At 40.1% G+C, this 27,044-nt stretch overlaps 4 protein-coding genes and 11 long non-coding RNA genes across 22 annotated transcripts; 6 read left to right on the forward strand and 9 right to left on the reverse strand.

Annotated features, from left to right (window-relative positions):
- The first annotated feature begins 1,592 nt into the window (after positions 1-1,592).
- Positions 1,593-2,610, forward strand: lncRNA:CR43146 (long non-coding RNA:CR43146). Of its 2 annotated transcripts, none has more exons than NR_124921.1 (2): positions 1,593-2,054; positions 2,113-2,610. It is a non-coding gene; the product is annotated as a long non-coding RNA:CR43146 (long non-coding RNA). The 2 variants fall into 2 exon arrangements; NR_124922.1 differs by having other exon boundaries at positions 2,116-2,610.
- Positions 2,611-2,862: 252 nt separating this feature from the next.
- Positions 2,863-3,696, reverse strand: lncRNA:CR43913 (long non-coding RNA:CR43913). Of its 2 annotated transcripts, none has more exons than NR_073929.1 (2): positions 3,496-3,696; positions 2,863-3,162 (listed from the first exon to the last, which is right to left on the reverse strand). It is a non-coding gene; the product is annotated as a long non-coding RNA:CR43913 (long non-coding RNA). The 2 variants fall into 2 exon arrangements; NR_073930.1 differs by having other exon boundaries at positions 3,249-3,696.
- A 768-nt stretch (positions 3,697-4,464) lies between these two features.
- On the reverse strand, positions 4,465-5,035 carry lncRNA:CR45752 (long non-coding RNA:CR45752). The gene has a single exon (NR_124923.1). It is a non-coding gene; the product is annotated as a long non-coding RNA:CR45752 (long non-coding RNA).
- Positions 5,036-5,587: 552 nt separating this feature from the next.
- On the reverse strand, positions 5,588-6,386 carry lncRNA:CR45753 (long non-coding RNA:CR45753). The gene has a single exon (NR_124924.1). It is a non-coding gene; the product is annotated as a long non-coding RNA:CR45753 (long non-coding RNA).
- Positions 6,387-6,968: 582 nt separating this feature from the next.
- Positions 6,969-10,970, reverse strand: lncRNA:CR43912 (long non-coding RNA:CR43912). Of its 3 annotated transcripts, none has more exons than NR_133231.1 (2): positions 10,842-10,970; positions 6,969-10,786 (listed from the first exon to the last, which is right to left on the reverse strand). It is a non-coding gene; the product is annotated as a long non-coding RNA:CR43912 (long non-coding RNA). The 3 variants fall into 3 exon arrangements; NR_124925.1 differs by having other exon boundaries at positions 9,794-10,786; NR_073931.1 differs by having other exon boundaries at positions 10,400-10,786.
- Positions 10,971-15,729: 4,759 nt separating this feature from the next.
- On the reverse strand, positions 15,730-16,060 carry Sfp70A4 (Seminal fluid protein 70A4). Of its 2 annotated transcripts, none has more exons than NM_001300128.1 (1): positions 15,730-16,060. In NM_001300128.1, the coding sequence occupies exon 1, from the start codon at positions 16,054-16,056 to the stop codon at positions 15,889-15,891; it is 168 nt and encodes a 55-aa protein (NP_001287057.1). In that variant the 5' UTR covers positions 16,057-16,060; the 3' UTR covers positions 15,730-15,888. The 2 variants fall into 2 exon arrangements, with proteins under 2 accessions (NP_001287057.1, NP_001163437.1); NM_001169966.1 differs by having other exon boundaries at positions 15,856-16,060.
- A 143-nt stretch (positions 16,061-16,203) lies between these two features.
- On the forward strand, positions 16,204-16,770 carry lncRNA:CR45253 (long non-coding RNA:CR45253). Its single transcript, NR_124926.1, has one exon. It is a non-coding gene; the product is annotated as a long non-coding RNA:CR45253 (long non-coding RNA).
- Positions 16,771-16,848: 78 nt separating this feature from the next.
- Positions 16,849-17,144, reverse strand: lncRNA:CR45255 (long non-coding RNA:CR45255). The gene has a single exon (NR_124927.1). It is a non-coding gene; the product is annotated as a long non-coding RNA:CR45255 (long non-coding RNA).
- Positions 17,145-17,410: 266 nt separating this feature from the next.
- lncRNA:CR45254 (long non-coding RNA:CR45254) lies at positions 17,411-17,919 on the forward strand. Its single transcript, NR_124928.1, has one exon. It is a non-coding gene; the product is annotated as a long non-coding RNA:CR45254 (long non-coding RNA).
- Positions 17,920-17,996: 77 nt separating this feature from the next.
- Positions 17,997-18,223, reverse strand: CG42481 (uncharacterized protein). 2 transcript variants are annotated; one of them, NM_001274869.1, is made up of 1 exon: positions 17,997-18,223. In NM_001274869.1, the coding sequence occupies exon 1, from the start codon at positions 18,218-18,220 to the stop codon at positions 18,071-18,073; it is 150 nt and encodes a 49-aa protein (NP_001261798.1). In that variant the 5' UTR covers positions 18,221-18,223; the 3' UTR covers positions 17,997-18,070. The 2 variants fall into 2 exon arrangements, with proteins under 2 accessions (NP_001261798.1, NP_001163438.1); NM_001169967.2 differs by having other exon boundaries at positions 18,043-18,223.
- Positions 18,224-19,040: 817 nt separating this feature from the next.
- On the reverse strand, positions 19,041-19,352 carry CG43147 (uncharacterized protein). Of its 2 annotated transcripts, none has more exons than NM_001259812.1 (2): positions 19,186-19,352; positions 19,041-19,129 (listed from the first exon to the last, which is right to left on the reverse strand). In NM_001259812.1, the coding sequence occupies exon 1, from the start codon at positions 19,349-19,351 to the stop codon at positions 19,217-19,219; it is 135 nt and encodes a 44-aa protein (NP_001246741.1). In that variant the 5' UTR covers position 19,352; the 3' UTR covers positions 19,041-19,129; positions 19,186-19,216. The 2 variants fall into 2 exon arrangements, with proteins under 2 accessions (NP_001246741.1, NP_001287058.1); NM_001300129.1 differs by having other exon boundaries at positions 19,182-19,352.
- A 1,482-nt stretch (positions 19,353-20,834) lies between these two features.
- Positions 20,835-21,122, forward strand: SP (Sex Peptide). The gene is made up of 2 exons (NM_079333.2): positions 20,835-20,952; positions 21,018-21,122. Exons 1-2 carry the CDS (start codon positions 20,838-20,840, stop codon positions 21,068-21,070), a joined length of 168 nt encoding a protein of 55 aa, NP_524057.2. The 5' UTR covers positions 20,835-20,837; the 3' UTR covers positions 21,071-21,122.
- Positions 21,123-21,608: 486 nt separating this feature from the next.
- Positions 21,609-22,010, forward strand: lncRNA:CR43911 (long non-coding RNA:CR43911). Its single transcript, NR_073932.2, has one exon. It is a non-coding gene; the product is annotated as a long non-coding RNA:CR43911 (long non-coding RNA).
- Positions 21,941-22,351, reverse strand: lncRNA:CR44557 (long non-coding RNA:CR44557). The gene has a single exon (NR_124929.1). It is a non-coding gene; the product is annotated as a long non-coding RNA:CR44557 (long non-coding RNA).
- Positions 22,352-22,570: 219 nt separating this feature from the next.
- lncRNA:CR44555 (long non-coding RNA:CR44555) lies at positions 22,571-23,146 on the forward strand. Its single transcript, NR_124930.1, has one exon. It is a non-coding gene; the product is annotated as a long non-coding RNA:CR44555 (long non-coding RNA).
- Positions 23,147-27,044: the final 3,898 nt, after the last annotated feature.

The raw sequence follows: 27,044 nt of genomic DNA on the forward strand, positions 1-27,044 counted from the left end.
ACGACGGGAATGGGGGATCTATTCCGTTGCCGGCGGCTGTTGTTGCTGCTGAACTTGTAATTTAGTTTCGAAACGAGTTCCGCTGCATGTCCGCTGCTGTTGCCGCAACTTATTGGCCACAACATGCCAACTTATTAGGCAAAAGCGCAAAAGTTATAAATTGTTTCACAAGGCGCACATTGTTGCGGCCGTAAATATGTGGATACCGAGTTAAGGACAACGGGAAGCCAACGAGAAATTGCCAAGGATGTGCGTTTATCGCTTTAAAATTAAGGTGCGCAAGAGATCAAAGTTGAATTGCTTCGAGATAAGAATAAAGGAATAATATTGAAGCCGAAATATTCCATGACAAAAATCATATAACAAAAACGTATATATAATTTTAAATAGAGAACAGGTGAAAAATCCTTATAAAATCCCGCAGTCCTTATCCCATTGTTCGAAAACATTGTATCAAATTTAATTAAAGTTTTACCCTATTTTCATTCCCTTCTCGTATTCAGCAACTAAGAATAACAAAATATTTTTAATTGCCAGCCCAAAAATTTATGCCACGAAAATTGTTTTCAAAACAAAAGGAGTCTTTCCCTTCAAACCTTCGCCCCCAAACATTTTGTCTGCTTTGCTAATTTATATGATAATTTTTTTTCCATATTTCCATACACAGACTGGATAATATTTTTGTGCTATTTCATATTTCGTTGATGCGGTCGCTTTATTTTGAATACAAAAACGAGAAAGGATGGCAAAAGCCCCAAAAACAACATAATGCCATCGTCTATTCAAAAAGGCGTTTTCGGTTTGGCTCTTCCTTTTCCCTCCAGTTTTTTGGGGTTTATTTTGCATGAAATTTTCGCTGAACTGGCACAAAAACAAGTCGGCAAGGGGATTGGGGTTGGGTTGGGGTTGGTCAGGGGCTCATAGGCAGCTTTTTAATTTTCAGCATGAATTAGAATAATAGTCAACGGATATTACACAATGGCAGGCCAGGGGCGTGGCTGCAAGGGGGCGGCTGCTGCTGTTGGGGATTTCCGGTCAGCTCGGTTCGCTAGGATTTGGTTTTTGGCCTTGGGGCGAAGGGCTGCTGGCCATTAAGGGAATTGCCGATGGAGGAATCTTTAATGAGAAACTAACAGCTAATAGTATTCCCTTTTCGGTCCGGGGATTAACGAAAGAGTTTGCAAACATTATTTATTACATATTCAAAGTTGAAAATGAGAAACTGTAATTAATAATGAATCTTATCATTCCTCGTTCCTCGAAAATTTCCAGGAAAGCATTTTTAACTTTTCTGTTGCACTCAACATCTCATTTGTGCTGTGACAAATATAAAATTTGCAAGGTATTTAAAATACAGTCGCCCACTTCTTGGAAATGCTTAAAACAAGCGAAAAACAAACGAAGAACGAAAACGACTAAAAAAAAGAAGAAAAACAAGAAGGTAAAAAGTGCTGACACCTTTGAAAAATTTTCACGCTAATAAAACACAAAACATGCCAGGGCAATGTGAAAAGCGTGAAAAGCGTGGAGGAGTCCACAGTTCCCGGCAAGAAGACCAGCGAGATGGATGGCGATAAAGTCAGGGAGGGTCCAGGACTTTTCCAGTGAGACGGGTGTCAGTGGGAGTTGGGCCGGAAAACCCAACAAAAGGAGGAGCCGCAAGCAACCGCAAGGGGGAAAAGCTGGAAAACCCAGGGAGCCCAGCAGGACTTGTTTTGTATTTGTCCCGAAAAAAGAGGAGAGCAAAAATTTGTTTTAATGCCACGCTCTTTTTATGCTTTTCTTTATAACTTCTTTTCAGCTTTTTTGTCATGTTACAATTCTGCAGCGACAGCAGTAAAAAATAATATCCCCACACCCGCCCCCAACCGGCAACCGCAACTTGTGCAACATCATAAACCCATTTGCGTTTTTAATTAGTAACATCGCAGCTTGGCGGACTGAAGCGGTCGGCCGAGGGCGAAAAGTAAATGACCATGCACAAAATGTTGCACAGATAACAAGTCCTGGCCTCACAAGCCCCACAAAAAAAAAAAAAAACTAGAGCAAATAAGGTAAAAATTTTTAATTGCCGCAGAAGCGAAAATTATTAAGTTGCGGTTTCATTTCAAGTAGTGCGAACACAACTAGCCATGGAACAGGAACGGGGAACTGCTAACTGGAAACAGGGAGCAGCCGGTGGCCAGTTCATCCTCATCACAGCCATAAAAGAGTCCGCCGCCAACAAAGTTGAAAAAGCGCAGCTCAAGTGGAGCAGCCTCCAGTCGGCGGAAATGGTTTCGGTTTCGGGTTCGTGGCTCACTTTTTATATTTTAAAACCTTTTTTTTTTTAGTTCGTATATGGGGCAACGACCCTGGGTCACTGCGACTGACCAGTGAAGAGGATTCCGTGAGGGAGGTGCCGACAGGTGTAGTGTCCTTCAAGTGGCAGGGATAATCCCACCGAACACCAACGCTAATTAAAGATGGGGGAATAAGTGTGATATCACTTTGGTGAAAGACCTAATGAATAGAGATGCGTATGTGATTGACATATAAAATGAATATTCCATTAATATGTAGGTAATAAAAAAGCCCATCATATTAGTTGATGTTTAGTTCGCCCGACGTAACATATAAGTCCACTGTATTATTACATTAAATGTTTTAAGGTGCCAAAATAAAAATCGACTAGTTTAACCACGTTTAAGACTTAAGGCGATGGGAAACATCTGCGGAGGGTCGCTGCGTCCAGTTTTCTTTCTGCTCCGCCAGTTAAATCCACAAGTTTATGGCGCATCGAGCACTAAACGCTTTCCCGAAAATGCTTAACCCCCAGCTACCCGAAAGTTTATATGTGTGCGCTGTCCCATGTGCTCGGTTCAGTCATATTTTATTTCCGAGTTTTCTTTGCAGCTTTTCCGCTGGCCCCACGTACAAGTGGCCAAGTCGAATGGACAGAAGTCACAGCAGAGCAGTTGCCACAATTAACACGTAGGGTGGGCCGCGGGTGAAATGTGGCCGGCAAAAGTCCTGAAGTGGGTTAGTCGATGGACGTGAGTGTACGGACAAATCCGTGGAGCGATGCATGCGTCATGCGTCACGCCGGATGAAGTCGGATACTCGGATACTCCGCCAACCACCATAATTTCGTGCACTTTTGTTGCCGATGTTTTGTGAGCACTGAAGTGGAAAATTTACTTATATATTTTTTTATATTTATTTAATTTTTATCCTCGTGTACATTACAGTTTTTAAGCCATAACTACCTGTTTTTCGCACGTCAGCAACTATAATTTTAATGAAACATAACTAATAAAACTTTTAAGCTTTCTTCAATGATGACTTTGTAGTAACAGATACTTTTGCCTCTTTTTTATATTACGAAAATAAAATGTTTTTACAAATTTTACATCGCTTTTCATCACTTTTCCAGCGAGGGTTGCTCTTCAACAACTGACAATAATAAATTATACTTTGACAAGTAACCCCTCTCGACGATCGTAAAATGCGTACCGCTTTTGGCCTCCGATGGCGGCTATTAAAAATTACATAATTGCTCAGCTGCGGCAGATTCAGAAGTCAAGCACAAAAGGTCTTTTCTTGAGTTTTATTTTTTGCGTAGCAAATTGCATTTATTTACAATACATGGCCAAGAGGAGCAGGGGTGAACGAGTGAGTTTGGGGGGTTACGGCGGACAACTTGAACAAATTTGTTTATGAAAATTAATGAAATCGACCGTGACTAATCGATTATATAACCGAACAAGTCGGGAAGGCTAAACGAGTAATATGCCAAAATATTGCGAATTCTCTGTTGTGATGCGGAGAACGATGCGAAATAATGGTATAGAATTAAAAGCAATTATTTATACTCGTATCCTAAATGCTATTAAAGATGGTTAAACCATTTATGATGCTTACAAATTGTACAAAGATCAATTGATTTACAGAAAGGTACAACATTTCGAGCTTTTTGTGTCTTATCATCATACACTTATCTAAACATTTTTTTGAACAATGTATATCAAATATATAGTTGTTATCATATACTTTTTTAAATATAAATCTACTTTAATAATATTGATTACATTCACAGAAAGAAAAATAGTTTACGAACTATAGTTTTTATTGAAAATCAAATGCTGTGGCTACATGGGTGTTCACTAACAACAAATATGTAGGCTAAAACTCAGAGAGCAAACAGATTGCTTAAATTGCTCGTGTATAATAATAACAAACAAGCGGCAACAACAATGACCAGCAGTATGGAGTGTAATTTGGTCTTGTTTTTCCTGTTGGCCGATAAACTTGTAACTGTTTGAATTTTTACTGGCCAGCCAAAAAGGTTGAGGGGCTGTCGGGGGCTTGGCGAAGAAACCAGCAGTAGCATTTACACAGCAATTGAACCCTAAAGTGCCAAAGGGCTATGCCCTTAACCCCCCCCCGAGGTCGATAAAATGCGTTTGGAGCTAGAGGAGCATTGAGCAAAAATAAAAAAACTCAGGCAGTCAGTTTTATCGGCCGAGTTGGAGACGACGCTGCAAAAATTGCATTTTATTACACGTTCGATTGATTCCAGCGGGGCCAGATGGGGTTAATGTTGGGGCATGGGGCATGGGACAGGGGCTGGGGACGTGGCAGGGCACTCGCCTTTATTAAGTGGAGAGTTTATGTTTATATTTACAGCCAGGGAGTCATGTGCGAAGTTTCCGAGTGCAGCAGTCTCTGGGGAAGGCCCCACACTTCTCGCGTTCTCAAATTGAAATTGTCGATTTAACATTTTGAATTATCGTTTAGCAAATGGTCAATATTTTCCACTACTCCTTCTGCCTCGATGTTGTGGCACACATAAATTGTACGACCATAAACAATCAATTACTTTGTGTTGGCCCCACACTCTCCTTTCTGGTCTTTCGTCCCAGGGGTTTGTGTTGCCAATCCCTTTCTGTTTATCAAACAAAATCGAGTTCTTGTTGGCCGTTATAGTTGATATGTGCTATATGGATTACTATTATGGCATACTGAACGCAGTTTCAGAACTTTAAATGTGACTAAAAAAAAATAGAAAGCTCGTGATGGGAGACCAATTGTATTAGGCAGTGGGGAATCAGAAGAGTCATTAAACCCAGTTTAAACTAAGATATCGACGGTAGGGAAGAAATTCTCAAACTACTTTTTATATGTTATGGTTTTATGGAACTTACATTTAATATTAACTAAGCGTGGTTTTTGGTTAGATATTTTATAGATTTTTTCACATTTCTTTTTTAATCGTAAAGATTTTCTGTGAACCTATCCAGACTGACTAATTACCATCTCAAACGTCTTAATTTTTCTCCCAGCCACCAATGGCCACATCATGTTAATGGTGTTCACACGCTGTTGAAAAAGAAGCGATGTGATATGCAAAAAAAAAAGGCAAAAGAGTTTATGTTTCCACGCTTAATTAAGCATAATTAAAGCTCAATTAAAACCGCTCAAATGCCATTTTTGTAGCCTTCGACGCACCCACCACAAAAAATTGAGCAAAAGAAACACCTGAAGAAATATTTACCCCCGCGCCCCACTGACTGTGATTTTTGGCAAATAATTATTGTTTAATTTTGATTAATGATTGGAGCGATACGAGTGTGTACGGCGATTAGAACGTGACTTTAGCCGACTCGAAGGCGAAAGCTGAATGGTGAAACAGAAATTGCTCAACTGTGACTCCCTGGTGGCCGCGTCCATAGAATTCTGGAGAATAGGAGCTTGAATCGATATGTTTCCCCGCTTCTCGTTTGACTCGTTCTGTTGACTCGTTCGTCTATATAAAGTCTATAAAACGCTTTCTGATTGTAAACAATACAGACGATTTAATATTGCGCGCTCGTTGGCTCTATCCGCCCCTTACTTTCCGTAATACCCCCTGGAACTCCCCTGGAACTCCTCCACCCCGCACGGCTCAGCTCTCAACTCTACTCAACTCAACCCGACTGAACCGAAAACTCAGCTCCCTGCGGAAACTTCAAATAAGCAAACAACACGCTGAGCACGCGGCATACCAGGAATCAGACCCACCAGCTACAAAAAAATACGAAATACAACAAGAAAAAATGAAAATGAAAATGGAAAAAAATCGGAATTGAAACGCATGTGCGCAGCAAAATCTACAGGACCAGGGGGCTCATGGGGAGTTTTTCTATGTGTGTGCTGAATGGAAATGAAAAAAGTTTAAGTTTAATTTGAAAACGCCGAGGCCAGAGGATGGAGGAGGTTAAGTGATGGCAGTGAAACCGGGAACGGGTGTCATGTGTGCCGACAGTGTAAGGACTTATTGACAGTTGCCAGTGCCACGAAAATACCGAAATATGTACGCCAATCAATGGCCACAAGAATCCTTTAAAGTCCAAGCAATGGCATGTAAACAAAACGGTTTCTACGATTTCCGAGAAGGATTTATTCCAGAGGTAAGACCAACATACTATAATATATGATCGCTTTTGGAAGTGCCATCGCATAAAGCAGCTCCAAAATGGCCTACAACATTCCGACCTTAATCTTTGCCAGAAACTGTCTCACATTTGTTGCCTCCATTACAAGCCATAAATGGTTCAACTCTCAGCGAAGGAGTCATAAAACGAAAAAAAAAAACTATTTGATTTACGTTCTTCTAATGATGCCTCCTCACAACAATCAGCCACAATTGAGACCTAGAACAGAAATACTGAAATACAGAAATACCCTCGGCCAGCCGCTAGAAGCAATACTCGTAAACAGAGGAAATCGAAGACGCAGAGCTAAAGCCAAAGTCAGCAAATCAACATCGGGGAATCGAAGAAAAAAACGGCATTATCACAGTCAGTTCGTGGCCTAAGTCTCGGTTTGATTGCCACAAAAAGGGGCAGAAACAGAATGAAAATAAGAAAAATAAAAAAAACTGAAAATTCAGCGGTATTCAATACTCTTGGCACTATAAATTACATGGCCGGGCAAGAAATCGAAATCATGACCAGAGCTCCTCGTCTCGTCTTTGATTATGAGACTTAAATTGAGCGAGCCGGTGGAGGGAACGATCGCATTTCGAGTCATAAATAATCATAGTTGTGCCATTTATTATGACAAAATATCATTTGGACATTTGTTTGCAGCTCTGGCTTTTGCTCCCGGATCCCTCCTGTCCATCCCGGCCTGGCTGCTCCTCCTCGCTTATCTGGATGGCCGGATCTGCCTGGCATCTCTGCGCCTGCTTTTTTTTTCTGGACTCGAATTGTTTGCACAATTTTCATTGCAATGTCTTTTTGTGCTGCGTTTTAATATAAATTATTTTTAACAATTTGCTGTGTGGCTCCTTTCTTGCCTCGTTCTTTACCCGCTCTCTATTTATTTTTATTTATTTTTTTTTTTTTGTTTCTCTGAGGGCTCTTATTGCGCAATCCGAGACTGGAACTTAAACTGCGGCTGAGGTCGACAAAAAGGCTCAAACAAAAAAGCGCAAGCAAGAAAGCTGAGATGCACTAGGAAGTGAAGGCTTTGGAATACGCTTTCCTTGAAATACTACAAAATATTTATGGTTTTTTTTTTTTGACAACCCCACTATCTTTGTGTAATACTCTAAAGTTCTTTGTAGTCTCGCAAAAGAAAGAAATTCTTCGGAATTCAAGAGCGTATGTATCGACTCAACTTCAATATTGTTTGTTTACTTTGTTATAAATTAATTGAATAATGGACTTCTAGGAAGAACTTTATCACTTACCACGTGGTTTCCGCATAGCCCTTAAACTCTGATTTGTTTAGAGTATAGGCCAGACGCCTCAGACCTCGGGCCCTTGACCTGCCCTCTCGCCGACTTGGCGGCTGCAACCAAAGGCGCATTAATCTCAGCCAACGAATGTCAGGAATTGTGGCTATGCCGACATTTCGGAGGGGGCTGGACCCGTGGACCCACTGAAAAGTGTAAGTTTCATTTTGTTTCGTTTATTGCCGCCAAGGCGCAGTCGAACAACAATGTTCTTACCTAGCATTCCCGGCCTGCTGCAATGCCATGCAATTTTTGATAAGCCGGCTAGGAGCGGGAGAAGGGCCCAGAACCTCAAGATGAGCCAGTGATGAGGAGGGAACTCGTAAAATGCTATACCCAAATATAAAACTCTGATTGTAGGACAACAAAAAACAGCAGATAATGTTTCCCATTAGCAATAAAAATAAGTATAGCGTTATAAGCTTCGTTATAAACCTTTTATTACGGTTTAGAACGGAATTTTAATATACCATGTTTACTTTACCATTTAAATTTTCCTTTTGGAACCTACTACACCAGAACGAAGTAGCTAGATCTTGGCCATAACTGGCTCCTAGACATCCAGCCAATGTCAACAGTATTGCCTGCAGTTTGCTGAAAGCGGCAAACAAAAAACAAAGGAGGCCTCGAGAGCCGCGATTCATTTTGAATCGCCTGGCATCAAATCGAGCTGAGTTGCACTCAACTTTCGGCTCCAGAGTCTCGGGTCTTTGTGCGAAAAGTTCACATTGCCCGGGGATAAATATTGTCATGATAATTATTTATGGCCAACTCCGACGGAGACCAAAGAGTTTTGGCATTGAAACTGCTCCAAGGTCTTCGGCAGTTGATACCAGGAAGTTAATAGTAGTGGATAATTAAAATGCTCGGCATTATAGGGCGTCTATCCTTTGTTCCAGCTTTGGATTTTTAATAAAACTGAATTTTATAATATGGCTGGAGCTTTCCACTTGTTCGTATCTGCATTTTGCCATTATTCCATGCGCACCGTAAACCTATCTAATTGATAAGATCTAAATCAAGTTAAAATCTTCACCTCCTGGTTAAATTTACCCTAATTATTTATCGTTATCTTTATTCAGATATTTAGCAGAGGAATCCCTTGGCACATTTCTCAGCTTGCTCGCCTCCAAATTCGGAGTACGAGCATCTCGTCTAATTAAAATTTACAGCATTTTAAATGCTCGAGAAGCAGATGCAGCCTCCTGCTGGGAAAGCCTTTCCCCCTTCGCCACCACTCGTGTTTGATCTCTTAATGCAGCAATGCAATGCAGTTTAATTTATGCTGCAGACGCAACTTTCCTCAGCATTTCCCTTACGCGGCTCTCCTTATTTTATTTTTAAATTTGTTTGCACTGCTGCACGCGCAACATTTCAATGTCAGTTCCCCCCCATCCACTCCTCCATTATCCGGCACTATCACCCTCTTCAGCATCTGCCTTATGTAATAGACGAGTGAAGTTTTCCCCGGGTTTTCCACGAGTTTTCCTCCTTGCCGGCGAGCTCGCTTCGTCACCTTTTGATTGTGCGGCGCTATTTTCGTAGCACTTGAAATCCGCTTAATTGGTTCCTCAACACAGCTCGAAATAGTCGCCCCCTCATTCGGTCGATTGCCTCTATTTCGGGGATTCCGGCGCTTCACCCTTTGGTTATTAATATTTACAGCCTGGCCAAGTAATTTACAACAGTTATGAGCCAGCTCGAGAGCAGGGCGTTAATAAATATTTGAAATTCCTTTTGAAGTGCCTGGCCAGGGGAATGGGAATGTGAGTCAGCTACCAAATGATTTGGAGCTGGAAGATTGTTGTGATGTGCACTTATTTTTGTCTATTTCAATCGATTTGAATCGGCAACCAAGCAGAACATCAGAAAGATAAATCAATTGGACTGAAGGTCAGTGTTGGTGGTATCTAAATGTCTTTTAGTTTGTTAGTTTCTAAATTTTGCAAGTCCATTAACAATATAGTTTTCACATAATAGTCGCAGTTGACATGACTAAAATATATCATAAAGATATATTCAAAGAGGGTTCATGCAAACTCTATCCTGAAGAATAGCTCAAAGTTTGGTTCTGGTGATTCTGGGAGATTAGAGAAAGTCAAAATATGGCAGAAAGCAGTTTCCCATGGGTGGACAAGAAAGAGGCAGCAGGCTGGGGCAAGCTAAATTTATAATATCACGTCGGTCAGCTTGGCTACCCCTCTCTTCCCATAAAGAGCATGGAAAATTCTAAAGAAAAACTTGGAAAACTCAAGCATGGCATGCCAATTGCAATAAGGGAACGGGCTGAGGGGAAAAATGCAGAACTCGAGGATGCGGGTGGGGCATAGATTTGGAAACCGAACTGCACGACTTTAGCGTTTTTTGATGAATGCGACGACAACAAAGTAGGACCAGTGGGGTTCTGGGGAGGGAACATTGGCTGGAGTTTCAAGAGTTTTCAGCTGCGACTTTGGAACTTCCACGGGCCTTGCCTGATTGCTAAAATTCACGCGACTCGATTGTCCAACGGAGCAGACAGATCCGAATGTCGGTTGGCCAGAGTTATGAGCTTTAGTTTTAGTTAAAAGGTCTGCGCTGGCCCTCATAAACAAATTTCAGCCAATTCCCCTGGCCAAGTCAATGGGAAAGTAATTTAAATGCAACGCCGTCCGGGCAAATTGTGGCCGTTTAATGAGCGATTAGAGCGTCTGTGCACCAGGATGATTATGATGATGGCGTGGAGGCACGATACTTCCAGGGGAGCAGATGCAGGCTGCAGTCCGTGGAACCGTTATGATTGCAATGGGATTGAATGCAAATACATATCGAGATGCCATCGAGGTGTTTGTATACTCCAAAGGACACTCTTATTATTTAATCAGTAGAACCAAAAGCATTTATATCTGTGTATAATTATCTTTTTAGTTAAATTAATTGTTAAATTCAACATAAATGTTATGGAATGTCTTTATGTTATACCATTATATACACATTTTTCGCGGTCCCACAAGGATCCCTGATTTAGATGGCACCATTTCACAACTGTTAACTGTTTCGATTAAAAAAGCAACAATTTAATCTACTGTTTAGAACTTACGATCTTCATTCTTTTTTAACCAAGCTGCATCAGGTTTTATTTCAGAGACTACCATTCTCATCAGGCAAGAGAGTGCTAATAGTTGAAACACCAGAGTCTTCATGTTAGAACCGAATTGCAACGATGCCAAATGTTTTCAACTTAATACATCAAGACTGCAGGTACCCAAACACCTTTATTTATTTTGTGAGCTTTAATTTATATTTATGCAAATAAGATGGCCGTGACTGCTCAACAAATATACATGATTATTTGTAAATATAAACTTACTTCGCTGCCTTAATAAGGTAGCAAAACTGATAACAGTGTGACAGAACACCCATTCCTGATTTCTAATTATTCCCGTTACACTTAGAGAAAAAATGTATACTTTATTCGTTGAAAAGTATGCATCTTGTAGATGAAGGCTATTCAACGTCTCTGTTGATTTGTCAAAAAATAGATAGATAGATAGATAGATAGATAGATATATAGATAGATAGATAGATAGATAGATATATAGATAGATAGATAGATAGATAGATAGATGGATAGATAGATAGATAGATAGATAGATAGATAGTTAGATAGATAGATAGATAGATAGATAGATAGATAGATAGATAGATAGATAGATATATATATAGATAGATAGATAGATAGATAGATAGATAGATAGATAGATAGATAGATAGATAGATTGATAGATAGATAGATAGATAGATAGATAGATGGTCGACGTACTTAAATATTAAGTAAATTAAATATTATTATAATTTAAGTATTATTATATTAATTATCCTGTTGCTGTACAAATGGAATCTCTAGGAATTGCATACAATGTCAGAATTCCAAGACTCTACAGACTTTTGCATGACTACTTGACGGCCCTTTGCAACTCTTTCACGCCACTCGCTCATTATGCTAATCGCGAGTGCAAACCTAATTGAACTTAAATGGAAACTCATAAAATGCACTCCAGAACCCTTCTTTCCCTGCCGGGGAACTGTGTTTACAACCAAGCTCATTGAAGCCGCCACTTTGCCGGCTGACAAGTCGGGCTAAGCCCACGCGATTAGTTCGGAGGAAAAAAGGAGGAGGACCGTGGGTAAGTAGAACCAGAACGAGCCCAAAACGCCACTCGAGTTCACAACTCAACTGGAGTGTCAATTAAATTAATATCAATTAAAAGCGGCTGCAACTTGTTGCATCAACTCTTCAGCTCGTCAGTCTTTCTTTCTGCCCGCTCGAGCCGGGAAATTATGCACACGCCATCGGTGCCACCGCCTCCGCTTTAAAAACAAAAAAAAAACAGAGTGGGTGGGAGTGGCACTTAATGAAGGGTTGACTAGCAGCTTCGCTGGAAACTAAATCAACTATTTCCTGGAAAAATAATTAAGTCGCATAGCAGCTTCATTGAAGTTGGCAAATCTCTTTAAATTAATTATAAAATATATCCAGTATATCTGAGAGTTTCATTTAAGAATATTTCATTAAATGTCACCTAGTTCAGATGACCTAAATTGTTATATGGTGGAGTTGTAGCATTCTACAGCCAAAGAACATACATTTGTGTGTATTAAATAAATTTAATTTTTTACTGTGCACCTGCCGTACTTTGTCAGGATTAATAGAGCGAAGGAGCAGTGCAGAAGGCAGAAGGAAGCCCAGATCAACGCTCAGCTGCCAAAGTTGCAAAAAACGCTCCCGTGGGTGAAGTGTCACAAAATTTGCACGCAAACGCGGAAAGCCATGTGGCAGCAGATACGTCGAGTGTGTGGATACCGAATCGCAGATACTGATTCAGATATATAGATACTACACAGGAGCCAAAGTTGAAGTCGAAGTTAAACCTGCGGCGAGGAGTGGAGCTCGAGTGATGGCTGCGAAATAACAGTAGGATGACAGTCACTGCCGGCGGTGACTCGTTATTCATTGCAGTTGGGAAATGGCCATTAGTTTGGCTTTAAACAATAATTAATTGAGGTTATTAACGACACAGCACTTGGTCATGCTCCCCAATATCCAAGCTTTCAGGTTTTGCTTAGGCGCTTCCCTCTTCTGAGTTATTCACCCACAAAACGGATCATATTAATTTCTTGGAAAAGATACTTTTAAATTTCTTACTTTTTTACTAAAGTATTTTAAATAATGAATATTATTTTAAATAATAATCTATTTTCCAAGGGAATAGAAAGATATAATTTTGCACTTTATATTTCATATTTTTTTTTACAGATAGTAATTAGTAAGCAAAAGTCACTGTGATCACTGGAATGCAAAATTGTTCCCTCCTCCGCCTTCTAGCGGCATCCTCGTCGGGTGGCGCACATGTCAGCGAGTATTGAATGTCGTCGCTGGCTGGTCTAGCTATATCAGCTGCCAAGGTTGTCGCTGGGAAGGAAACACCATCCGTGGCAGAAGCACTCCCAGTTTCCATCTCAGAGCTCCCATCTGTCTCCGAGTATCTTTCGCACGCACACGCATTGCATCGCAACTCGGCATCCAGCAGCTCCGCATCCCAGCTTCTCTGAATCCAACGCCCCAGCATCCAACATCCGTGGCAGAGTCAAGGAAATGTGCGAAACTTGGGCACTGGCAAATTTATAGCGACAAATGTTGACTTGAGATACGACATCGGGTGTGTCGGCAGGGAGGGACTGACTTTAGTCGGGGGGGGGGGAGCTGCCTGTTCAAATTGAATGTCAATCGATTTTAGTTTTTAATTTAAAAAACCATGCCTCGTCTTCGATCCCTTGTAATTTGGTCTGGCGTGAGTGCACTTGCTTAGTGGTGGCACAAACTAGTTACGGATTATAAGAGGGCAAATGTATATTTAGCATAAGATGTAAGTTGTAAGTTTAAAATGGAAGTGGACTTTAATAATATCTACCATTTACAAAACTTAAGAGTACTTAACATTATTATTATTATAGTTCATGCCCAGGCACGACTAAGGGAAACTATGCCATCACCATTGCAAAAAAGAGGTGCATCTTTGAGATACTTGAAGGCAAGCGCTTGATTGCAAGTAGTGGGCGTGGCAAACAGGGTCTCCAGAGGTTTTCCGCCCGAGAGCCAACGGTAAATGACAGTGGGGGAAACACAATCGCGATGTGTGAGAAATGTTTATTCGACAAGCGAACGAGTGGGAGCTGTGATTCTCTGGTACAGGGCATTCAGGCGTTCTCCATACGAGCCTATTCAAATAATGGTCCGCTAATTGTTTAATTGATAACCAGCCAAATCCCACCACAAGCTTGTCTCGCATCCTCAATGCGGTCTGTCTGCAATTTGTGCAAATTGCACGCACATAGAAACCATTCATGGCCCATTCACCACCCATCCCCCCCACCGACAACGCCGCCCATTAGGCACTCTGTAAACATATCAACACCTGTTATGGCGCATGGGCCTGTGCCCAGGTAAGCCCGCTGCAAATATTGAAAATCACTGGTCTGTTCGCTCCTGCAACCTAAATAAGTTTTATTTGCTCGATTCGCCCAGCTCAGTTTTATGCAAAAATGTCGGCCGCTGATGTGTGCAGGTGTCCGTCCCAGTCAATCAATGTGGCACGTCGACAGGGGACGGCATACAGGAAGCCGGACACAGGACATTTTCATGAGGTAAGGCCGCACCACGGTGGGCCAGATCCTTAATCCCGCACGTTGGCCGTTTGTCGCGTGCAAAAATATTCTCCCTACACTGCTAAACTAGAATTCTTTGATCCGAATATATATTATAAATATCTTACAAATATATTATTATATTATAATGGAAAAATTTTTATTAAATTTAAGACAATTAACTATAATAGCTATCCATTATCTATAAACACCTTAGATAATTTGAATGGTTATGTCGAGTATCTTCTGATTTGATTTCATTTATAAGTTTGCTTTCGAGTTTAAAGCAAACGATTTATATTTTGTCAGTGTTCAATGATCCCAAATATCTCCATGCCCCTTGCTTTCTTCCTCTCCCTCGCAGCTGCATTGTCAATTTCACACGCCAGTTGGTCTGCTCCCCCTTTCCTCGTCCTTGTCCTGGTCCTTGGTCCTTTCTCGCCCCATGCCCCCACCTACCACCCACCAACCCACTAGAGTGTATTTTGTTATTGCTAACCATTCGTGGCACGTTCAATTGATTGAATTGAAGTCGCATCGCAGCGCTTCTCATCGCAGCGAAATGGAACAAAGCACTGAGAAAAAATGGTTTTGTTTGTGATATGACTCGGAAGCTACACTCTTCTGAAAAAGGCAATCAAATATAGAACTCCCAAGTAAGAATAAACCTTTGAAGGTGTATCTGTTTGTGTATCTTGGAAATTTGACATTTAAATTTAAAAATTGTTCTCAGTGTGAAGAACTATTGCATGGACATATGGAAACTGCGAAGAGGATGGAGGACACTGATGTCCTTTCAATGTTATTGTTATTGTTGCCTAGGCTTGTTAGGCTGCGTTTGTTTTTGCTGCTGCTCGATCATACGTTGCTGCCATCTGTCTCTTTCTTTCCATCCGGCCGTCTCCCTCGCTCTTCGTGTAACAATTATTCAATTTGATTTACTCCTCCTCATCCCATCTCGCTCGCTCCCTTTGTTATCCTTCGCCGTGTCCCTTTTCTATTGGGCTTGGCACATTGTTGTTATCACACTTGAATAGCTGCCAAATGTGTCGCCCGTTGGCGGCGTCACAGTTTACACCTGTTCTCCCCCGTTTACCTGTCCCTGTGTCATCTCCCTCTAAAGCGGAAGTCGTTGCTCCTCCAACGGAAGTGAATTTAATGCGAGTGCAAATTGGACAACCGCCTAAGTAGTCAGCCATTAACACCATTCGATGGTGATTTTGCAAATTTGGGATTTAATTCGTGCTTAATTATTTCCAGTTTGAACATAACGACATGACATTGTATTCCTTTAAGTCGTTTATGTATTTAGTCTATTTAAATTTGTGAATTTATGAACCATGTAGAGTTCTGTAAATTTGGAGGAACACACCAAGCGTAATCCATAATTATATGAACTCAAAAATTTAAAAGAATAAGTTATATATTTGCATTTTCAAACATTAATCACCATATCTTTGACACATGGGGTCCTCAGGTGAACAATATCTGGTTCCTGGTGGATTGTGCTTTTCTGGTCGTATCCAAATTTCAACCTCTCTTTTCCTTCTTCGAGCCTCAACCATTCCTATTAGGAAGAGAACGACCAGTAGTAGGTTCAGTAACTTCATTATTGTGCTCATAACAGAGTCTATATTCATTTTATAGTTTCAAGTGTTTAATTTCAGCAAGATTTTAAATGGATTGGTTATGCTAACTTATTATTGTTCTAGAGTATTTTACAACTCTTAATAGGATTAATCTGTCATAATTAATAGCGCTATTTGCTCATGCAACTGTGCAGACACTTTGCAACGAATAGCAATCAATCGATTTATCCTGCCGTTTAGTACATATTTTACAACATCAGCCCCCGAAGAGTGTCCCTTTTGGTTGGCGAGTTGCAACCTCTTCTGAACCTTAACAAATAGCGACGAAAATTGCAACAAATGTGTTACGAATGGTTCGTGATCGTGGCATGACAGAATGTCGCCGGCAACAACAGCAAAAGCGAGCTGAACTGGAGAATTGTGGACCAATGAGGAAATCGTTACCTTGGCTTAAACCACTTAAACATCACGAGTTGAACTCTTAACAGCCTGGGACTCCAGTCCAAACTTTGGGCCGTTGCTGGGAGAAGACTTTTGCCGCGCTCCACTGATGTAGATGAGGAGGAGATGACGACGACGACAACAAAGAAGTTGACAACAGCAACAGTCTAACAACAACTGCAGTTACACCAGGGAAAAAGTTTATGCCATAATAATAATTCTTTGAAAACAAACTTTAAACAGAGATCAATATAATTTATCCCCTATATGACTAAACTAAAATCAAGAATGGATAAACAATTGTAATAGAAATTTTTACCAACGCATCTCATGCAAATAAAGTTAAAGGTTGGTAAGTCAAGACAAACAGTTAAAAGAACATAACACTTAACAGCTTTTTGCACAGTGCAGGCTAGCCACGTTGATTAGATACAGGGATCGAAATCAGGAACGAGAATGGGCAATTGGGTTTTTGGTAGCTACGAGCTGCTCAGGATGCTTGTTTGTTGTTGTTGGTATAGTATCTGTATCTGCAGCTCTGTCCGTTTACAACGTAACCAAGTGTCTATCGGTCGCGGAGTTGTTGTTAGTTGGAGCTGATGCAATAAATCGCTGGCAATGTCCGAGGTTGTTGAAGCGATTGTGATAAAAGTAAATCGCTGCAAATGCCAGACCACGATCTTCGGGCCCTAGAGGTAGTCTAGTTTAGGGCTTAACTAATGCTACAGCATCGTTGATATCGAATTACATCGCATTTAAATTACGCAATAGGCAGCCTGGCCTTGTCCCACTTAGTTGGGTCCTGCTGCAGCTGTCTTTTCTTATCAGTTTCATATGGGCAACACGTAGGAAAAGTTAGCACACACACCCAGCCAACAAACTCGTTCTATTTCGCGTTTGTTGGGAAGAGAAAAAGTTCTTCAAACCACTTCTCCAGTTCTCCAGCAAAATCCCCAAAAGCGTTGCGTTGGCGTATTCTAAACTTTGCGCTACTTTTTGCCGAAGCTAAAGTCATTATCATTAAAGCCATACTTTGCTGCTTGCTGCCGAAACTTTCACTTGGCGAGCAGGGCGAAGCGGAGCGGAAAATATTGTAAATTGTATCTAACAGATACTTTATCGAGCCGAAACAGAAACTTCTGCCATTGTCCGCGAGCGACAAAACTGACACACATGTGGGGATATTCACAGGACCGAGGGTCTGAAGGGCTGGAAATTACATGCCAAGATAATGAGAGTATAACTGGGCGTGGCCGCAACTTATTCTTCGACTGCGCAGACTATCCAGAACTTTTTGGAAAAGTTTTGCGATTCTGCAGCATGCTAAATTTGGGGAGAAAAGTGTGGTAAAAAGTACATGTATATCTCAAACGATGCACACTTGCAAACGGTCGTCCGATTGGAAAATGTTTTCTTTAGAACTAATAAACGTGCAATAAATTGAAGATATTAGATATTTTTACGGGGCATATACGGAACATACCCTTCTAATATCTTGTTACACAATTTAAGCGAAAGTTCCCCATTCACAAAGTTTTTATTAATGAAGTCGATATAAATTTATTCGCCTTTATTGACACTCAGGATCCAATGATCATTGTTGGCATCCTTGATAGTAGCATGGCTCGTTATAGGAATTTTGACTTGGTCGGACCCAAACCTCGACCTCCCTTTTCTTTCTCCTGGCTGGTGCCATTCCGACCAGGCAGAGGATGACCAACAGAAAAAACAGCAGCGACTTCATTTTTGTACCAAATCAACGATATTTCCCTTTTTATAGCTTATTCATATCATGGTTTTAGGATGGGATGAATCAATTTGACACGCACGGATATGCTATAAAAGTTTTAAAATAGTAAGCTAAATCGATAAGTTATTATATTTTACCTATTGATCTAATTTTTTAAATTATTAATTTAATTTAATTAGCTGTATAGATTAGTAAAGCCACATGTTATTTATTGTTTTGCTGGGAAAAATGTATCTCACAAATGTATCTATCAATTCGGGTTGCACTGGTATGAAATACAAAATTCTATAAATTAGTGTAAACGTAACGGAGTAGGTATTAATGAATACCACCATGACCAATTTTGACATTTTCCTAGTACAAGCACTAAATAAATTAAATGTCAACAATTTTCTAAGGGCTAGTTACATAAGAAAAGCTATATGGTAGGTAAATAATAAAAAAATTCTGTACAAACCATTTAGTATTACGATGTGCGATACTTTGCAAAATTTGTATTAAATTTAATAGAGTAAAACAAGAATAAATGTAATGAATTAAGTTTTTGATGTATATACCATTTTTATTGCAGCAAATTAAAACTATAGCTTACAAAGGCATTCGTTATAGGGGTACTGACTTCCACATTTAATTTCAACAATATCTGAACCCAAAATTCTCAATTTTTTAAACACTTTTTTTTCCTTTTGTATTCTATATGATAAAATCATATAGGTGGTTGCTTGTTATTCCCAAGAGATGAACATGGCTATCTGTTAACTACTGCTATTCAACTCACGATATATATAAATATATAAATAAAACAAAACGGTTTAAAATAGTGTGACCATTTTATTAGTGAGCAATAATGTGGTATTATCTGTACAATGCCCCAAACGTTATTTAAATACCCATCGTGGCAACCTAAAGATAACAATTATTATATATTATAATTATATAATAGAAAAGTTAATACCTACGGAAAATACGATTGGAGGAGAGTCAACTGATCTAATACGGTTCTGGTGGCAAGCCCATTGGCTTCGGTCTTATCCAGATCTCAATGTTTTTTTTGTCTTTCTTTCGTGCGGCCGTGGACACTGCCAAAAGACCAAGAAGTACTACTACCAATAGCTGTAGCTTCATTGTTGTGCATATATCTCAGCGTAGCTCCTTTTTATAGGAAAACTATATAATATAATTGGGTGACGTGCCAAATTTGTTTTGCCTCGCTTTAACGCAAAATATTACATAATAAATTTGTAACTCTTAAGGAGGAGTGCATCTAGTGTATATAAAGTCGTCAACCTTTCGACATTATTGGATGTGTATCAGAACTTAAGAATTTAAAGATTTAAAGAAAAATGTATTTAACAACATATATAAAAAATTAAATAAAAAAAATCCCTTCAATTAATCTTAATACTATTTTCTCTCTTGTGAAAACAATTGTCAGGAAAAAATATAGCTTTTAACATAATAGCTCTTAAACAATTAAAAATTAATGAATACTTAAAAGGTTACATATAGTAACCCCAACTGATAGCTCCTGATTGAATGCAGTTCCTAAAAAACTTGAATGCTAAAAACGTACTTCTTTTACGATCAAGTTGATGCGATAAATGCAAATTTATAGATTCCCCATGTATGCAACGCGATTATTCTCTAGGCGCTTTTGAGACATTTTTCCAATTTGTAATAAAACAATTGCGGCCAATGGCTAAGCCTTTAGAAAGTATTGCCATACAGGAATAAGGTTGGCTGCTGCTCAATCGAGTTTTTGCCTTTCGGTGGTGGCCAAAAAAGTGGCAAAAGGAAAGGCCCACATTCTGCTAAGATAAGTTGGCAAGCAGAGGAAGTGATGGATTTTCAGGCTCATTGAATCAGGTTAGCAATTCAAAGACCAGAGCAGTGCAAAAACCAGCTGCAAGTTCTTGGCCGGCCTTTCACTCTTACATCTGCGGTTACCGGACCATCGAATTGCAACCATAAACCCCATGGCCCGAAGCGTGGTGATTACCACAGCATGTTAATGTCGGTTCCTGGCCAAAGAAGACATATTGTGGTCACCGAATGGCGATATTCTGGGTCTCCTAGTCTCGGGTAAATCTAATTCTATTCCGCAGTTGCTGGTGCAACTTTTTAGACAACGCGGCTATCGAAACATAAAAGTCCCTTAGTCACATAGCTTATATTTGCCACACACACACGCGAATACGCGGATGTCAAGGTCAAATAAGGCCGAAAATTCGCATACTAAAAACGTATTTTAATATATGTATTACTCTAGTTGAGCAAATAGTGGTCACGCTATTCTAACTTGAAAATGCAATATGCTTCACGTGGAATAGATAATATGTATTACAATAAAATGTAAGTAGTGCGTATGGGGATTATTTAATGAGCAAATAATGAAATATTTATTTAAAATACTATCTGTTGTTTTATAGCAATAGAATTTAAGTAAATATGTCCTCTAAATGTCAAAGGATCACTTTGACTTAGATGTTGGATAATTTAAAAGTGTGAAAAACCTTAACCGTGTCATTCGTAATCCTATTAAGAAGCTACGCATATTTTATTTAGTGTTCAGACCTATAAAAAGCCGATTAGCTTGAATGTCGGTGTAAAAATGAAAACTCTAGCTCTATTCTTGGTTCTCGTTTGCGTACTCGGCTTGGTCCAGGCCTGGGAATGGCCGTGGAATAGGAAGCCTACAAAGTTTCCAATTCCAAGCCCCAATCCTCGTAAGTTGTTTCCTCTCCAGTTCCGACATTTAACCATTTAACCAGCGTAACCATTTCTTTCGTAGGTGATAAGTGGTGCCGTCTTAATTTGGGGCCCGCCTGGGGTGGAAGATGTTAAGATATGAATATTTGAGCTTAATATAAAATAAACCCACCCACCAAAATGTCTTAAAATCCCTAACGTTTTGTCTTACATTTTACATTGCTCAGATGTAGATACATGTAGATAATATGTGCAACATCTTCTTATTGCCTATTTTTGGGGGACAATTTCAAATGTCCAATTCTGCTCAAAAGTATGTGTCGTTTACTTGCGTTAAGTGAATTGATGAAGCAGGAAGACTTTAGAGGCAATCATAATTAATCCAGGAATGAATTATTTAGGAGTCCATATCGATTTACTATGCCTGTCACACTTTCCATAGATTTTCCCCCCTTTACTCCTTTTGCAGCAGTTGCAGACTTATGCGGAACAAAGAGTGAAGACACTGAAAAAAATTTACCGATATGCGTACTTGCTTAATGAATAACAAAATAGCAAATCGTTACAATTACAAAAAATAACTTTCTCATGCTGTTTTTCGTGTATTTAAATTAAAAAAATCGGAAAATAAATATTTTCTCCGCATGGCCCTTGCCGATTGTGCGGCATGTGAACGTTTGCAATTAGCAGCGCTTTATGTGTTGATGTTGCAGCAGTTGCATGCTGCTGACAAATGCAAAGTCATGTGATGCCGACTGGCCTGTGTCGTCGTACAATGACCCACATTGTGATGCGCTTTTATTAGACACGCGAGGCGCAAAAACAAAGGGCCAACAATGAGTCAGGAGTCCGGAGATAGGAGTCCGGAGATAGGAGTCCGGGGATTGGAGTCCGGACAATGGCCCAACAAGGAGACTATGACGACAACAGTGCTGTCCTCATCACCGCAGAAACAAATGAAGACAATGCAAATGTGGAACACACTAGGACATTAAACTCGCACTTGGATATCTTAACCTAAGCAAGAGCTAAAATCAAACAAGTTTTAATCTACTTTTTATGCCACTATATTATTAAAATATAGCAATCGAGCAATGCGATGATACAACGTGCTCAGATGGATCGACTACCACGATGATCCTGATTAGAATGTCTCCATTTTAGAGGTGGTAACCCTTGATAGTAGATGCTATGCTATTATATTGCCACACAACAAAGAGTACAAGCAATAATAAACAAAATAGCATATTGGTCGACAATTTATTTATTGCAGAAAGCTGTGTCTTTTTATCTACCTATAATATCTAGCATTAGACACTGCACTGATGATGTGTGCAAACTGGGCTAATAGGGTACGGTGGTACGAAGCCCTTCTAAATTTCTTTTTGCTTCCTTTGGTTGAGCCGTGGCGATTGCCAACAAACTAAGCAATGCTACCAGCAACACCTGGTGCCAAGATCCCTTTTTATACCAAATATGTATTACGTAATTGCACTGTGAAACGCGAAATTATTTTAGTCTCGCCTAATCAGCATTGATGAAACTTATGATCGACGTACAGAAAAAATTTTATATTCTAGAGGGGGATTGTGACTCCATTTGAAGCTCAAATTTTCTAGCATGGCACATTCCCTTGTAATATTACTCAATTCTGCCAGCTCCAAAGGCTGTGTCATTTGGCCTTATAATTGCATTTCTGATTAGATGGCTCCCAGACCCTTCCAGTTTTGCTGCTCGGGATGATGGAGACTCCAAGGGAGCCAAGGGTGGCAGGTGGGTAGGTCGAGGACGTTGGCCAAGGCCTTTAACCAATGAGACAGTTAGTCAGTTCCAGTTAGCCACAGCAACAATCGCCATCGCCATCATCATCGTCAGCAGGTCGAGAAGGAGGGGTAGGCGGAACCACAGACGTTAACAACAAGCGGCACATGCAACAAAGTGGGCCAGTTTACACCTGCAGTTAGTGTTCGGGTGATAGGGGAAAACAGTGGCACTACACAGTTTCGCCTCTGCCATGGCCTTCGGACGTAATTATTTGTAATTTGTTTGCCCAAGTGTAGGCAAGCGGAGATTCGGTTGTTGGTAATTCAAACCAATCCTAGTCCTAGTTGGTCCTGCCACTTCATCCCCCTACATCACTTTTGTGTCCTTTGAGTGAGGAAGTACTTGGTTATGGTTGTTATTGCAGCTAATACAATATAGAGGCAGTGGAAACATGTTGGTTGTCGTAAATCCAAAATGCCAACAGCTTCTTAAAAGACTTTCCATTTGAAATATTGGACTATGCCAAATGTCCGGGGAATAGGGATTATTCAGCTGCTTTCACCATTCTTTTAGTTATATAGATTGATGATGGCGACGACTGACAGCGGAAACGGAAATGCCTTTGCCTCTCTCAGACGGGCATTAGGAAATAATTAACCCGAGATAGGCAGCAAATCTGGGAGAAAGCCGAAAGCTTATTGCGTAATTGTCCACTGGCAGTGACAAAGAAAACAAAACGCCAAGGGATCCATAAATTATCGGGCCCCAGATGGAGGGGTTGTCCATGCTGATCTTAATTTACAGTAAAACATATAAACAACGAATCTTATATGTTTGTCAAAATCGAGTTGGACTGTCGCTTGGAAATTTCCTATTAAAGTGACGTTTAAATATAATAAGTTCTAAACAAATAGTCTTTTAATTGTACTAAATTTAAAATGCAAATATTGGTGTCTGCTCAAAATAAAATTAATGTTTTCAGATCTTGGTGTGCTGTCACCATACATGTATCTACATGTACATATAACAAGATTTTGGTATAAAATTAAGCTTTCTTTTTTCTCTTAAAAGCGTTGCGGACAGTCTGAGTCTGCCAGCCAACCTGAGTGGAATATTTCAATTACGACCCAAACCCAAAAACGAACCACAAAAGAATTGAACCCATGCCCGCAGGCATATGCTCGTGGCCTGCGTTCCTTTGAGTTGAATACATTTCGATTAATACAAATTTGCTTATTTCCCTCTTTGAATACAAATCGAATTATGCGCGGAATTTAAGTGGAATTTTTCGCCGGGGTGTGGGCGGGAATTCGGCGAAAATTTGCATCAATTTTTCTTGGCATTAACAAACAGGCCGTGGGGATGATGCTGAGCTATCTGTGCCATTATTGAGTTAATAAATCACATGCCAGCTTCAATTACCACAGCCCGTGGTCCATGGCAATGCTTACCTCAAAAATTCCGACGACTGACAACTTGCAACCGGGCCGAGACGCTTGAGGAGCTAAAATGTCATTACCAGCCACTTGAAATATTCGATTTTCTATTCAGATGCTAAATTTGCGTAATAACTCAGCCGATTCAGTCCTGTTTCGTCTCGTTTTTTTTTTTCAATCTCGAATTGCGCTTGCTTGCTATTTGGCCGGGTGAAAAAAAAGGGAAGTGGGCGTCTTTCTTGTCGACTCCTTGGATGGATGAATAGTGACTTCGATGGGCGTCTCAAGGATGTTGGGCTTAATAGAAATCGCAATGGAATTGAATTAGACATGCGAGGGTGACACACGGGCTGTTGGCTGCTTTAAGTGCAAATAACCATTGAAATGAGTTCTCTTCAGATATTTTTACATAACCCCATAAAAAACACTTTTTGGGCTGGTTTTTTATAATACTGTTCCATTTTTCATCGTTGCAGTGCATAACTTTGCGATGACACGCAAATCTCAAGTGATTTGCAATCATTTTTAAAAGTACGCTGCTATAAATGGTACTTTAAATAAACGACAAAAAGGACGCTTCCTGGAAATTCATCTTGTGGTTTATAGCAGACTTTTGAATGCTTACCAATTCTTACTTTACTTTACACCACTTCAAACATAAATCATTAGGGATATCAGATATATTTAAGATATTTATAGTTCTGATATGATTTATATCCTTCGAAATATACACACAAGTTAACTAAAAAGAAACTTCTATTCCTTTTAATAAATTCATTTTAATTAATTCTTAACTATAGCCTCAAATGTTTATATACAATACAATACAATTTATATACAATTTAATGAACGCCATACAAGGGAGCAAAAGGAGAAATTAAAGTTGCTTATTCCCCTGAGCCTCCCAGGACCTCTGAAACTGCACAGCGTGAACGTGCGAACAAACCGGATATCCGTTTATGGAGCGGATGTTGCCTGATTTCCGCCCCGTTGACATGGCAACCAATAGCCCAATAGGCCACCAGCCCACCGCCAGCCCAAATTGTTTGCAATAATTTATCTTTCACTTGCATTAAATGACAAAAATGCTGTATTGTTGTGCCAGTCTGCGTCGTCGGTCTCATAAATCAGAGATCAAGCCTCAAGTACGGTAATTGCTTTGGAAATGCGGCCAAACTGGGTTAAGCTGAAATTAGTTGCTTAGAGTCGGACTAGCTGGCAAACATTTTTGATTTAGCTTTTCGATTGGCCGCTTTGCCTGCAATTGTAGTTTAGTTCTCAGTTGTTGGCCAAACTTTTTCCCAACGCTCTTTTACACACACACACACATAAATAACTGGCACAAACAATATTTTATGGCGGGAAAAAAGAAGTCGGTCTACAGTTTTATGCTTGCAGAGGGTACTACATACATATTTAGGCATAAGTTTGGAGTATTGAATGATAAGTCAATTAAGTGTGAAAAGCTGCAAGTTCTCAATAATTATAAGTAGATTAAAAATCGTTTCAATTTCGAAAATATTAAAAATACGAATGAAATATAATTTTTACTACATTTTCCAGCATTGTTGGGTATTTATATCAGGGTATCTCCGAATTCGGTATCACCAAAGTCCCGGCTTCTTTCTTCTTCTGTCTCCGATTCCGGTTGGCTCTCTGGCTTTGGATATATTTCTGGTTCTGCTCCTGGCAGGGGCAGCATGCACAGTAAATTTTCATTTGCAAGACAGTTGGTGGTGTTTGAGGGAGGAGAGGGCCGAGGATATGCATTTAAATACGTGTTGAATTATTGTCCTGCAGGAGGAGCAGCAGAGTGCGCCGAGGATATGCTCCAGTTCCAGTTGCCTCTCCCGCTCCTCGTGCCTATTAAATTAAATTGCTTAATTTTCTGCAACTGCAAGCAGCGGGAGCCAAGAGAGATATGGGGGTTCCTGAAGGAACATCAAACATTACAAAACTTTCATCATTGTGTGACATGGAATTATTTGTTTGCTCGTTCTTGCCGTTCCGTTGGTATTTTCTGTTGCCATTTCAGTTGCCTGGCAACATTCATTTCAGTTGTTTAGATTTTATGCTTTGCAGTTTTATTTATCGCAGACTCCTCGCCAACTTCCAACTTCCACTCGTGTGTTATTTACGTTCATGTAGTTGCATCTGTGCATTTCGCAAGCACTGCTCATTGTTGTTTAGTTGGTCAGCATGACAATAATAGCAATAATAATTAAAATAAATGGACTGTTATGCGGTGTCATGTGCGGGGATCCGATTGTTTATGAAGCCTGCGGGAAGGAAGTCGTGGGTATGCAGAGCATTCCAGTGTTGTGCGATCATCTGCAATGAATTTGAATGGGAATCAAAAGCGAACTTTTGTTTTGGCTTGATTTTTGCTCAGGAACAGTTGAGAGATATTAACTATTATATCTTAGTATGTATAATAAAAATAAAACCCGTGTAGTACGAGCCCTCATCGTTCTTTTCTTTAAAACCTGGTTTAAGCACACCCTGCAAAGATATGGATCATAGATCTTATACAGAACATAAAAAGGTACAGCCAATCTAAAGCGGGCAGTGATTATAACGAAGACCAAACCCAGGCCAGGTAATATAATCATTTACCACAATCAAGGCATCCAACTGGGTTACCTTTGCTGCCGTAATCACAGCCATCATCGGCCGCAAACCCAGATGGGCTCGCCCACAGGCGGACTGAATCCTTGACGGAACTTCGGTCCTGGAAGCTGCCAGTCCGCAGACAACAGACGAGACATCAGACGAGACAGGACCCGGCAACGTTGGGCTCATAATTCATTAAGACTTTTCTGAGTTATGCACAAGTTTTTACGTTCCTTCCTTTTATTTTTGTGAAGCAACTCCGTCTGTTGCCGGAGGACAAAACCGATAAGGACCGA

The sequence above is a fragment of the Drosophila melanogaster genome, chromosome 3L (assembly GCF_000001215.4).
Source record: "Drosophila melanogaster chromosome 3L".
NCBI lineage: Eukaryota > Metazoa > Arthropoda > Insecta > Diptera > Drosophilidae > Drosophila > Drosophila melanogaster.

Bases quoted from the DNA above. Each gene is read 5' to 3' on its own strand.
- Sfp70A4 (NM_001300128.1), bottom strand. From the start codon at position 16,056: ATGAAGTTACTGAACCTACTACTGGTCGTTCTCTTCCTAATAGGAATG.
- CG42481 (NM_001274869.1), bottom strand. From the start codon at position 18,220: ATGAAGTCGCTGCTGTTTTTTCTGTTGGTCATCCTCTGCCTGGTCGGA.
- CG43147 (NM_001259812.1), bottom strand. From the start codon at position 19,351: ATGAAGCTACAGCTATTGGTAGTAGTACTTCTTGGTCTTTTGGCAGTG.
- SP (NM_079333.2), top strand. From the start codon at position 20,838: ATGAAAACTCTAGCTCTATTCTTGGTTCTCGTTTGCGTACTCGGCTTG. The intron at 20,953-21,017 runs GTAAGTTGTTTC...TTTCTTTCGTAG, and splicing joins AATTCCAAGCCCCAATCCTC to GTGATAAGTGGTGCCGTCTT.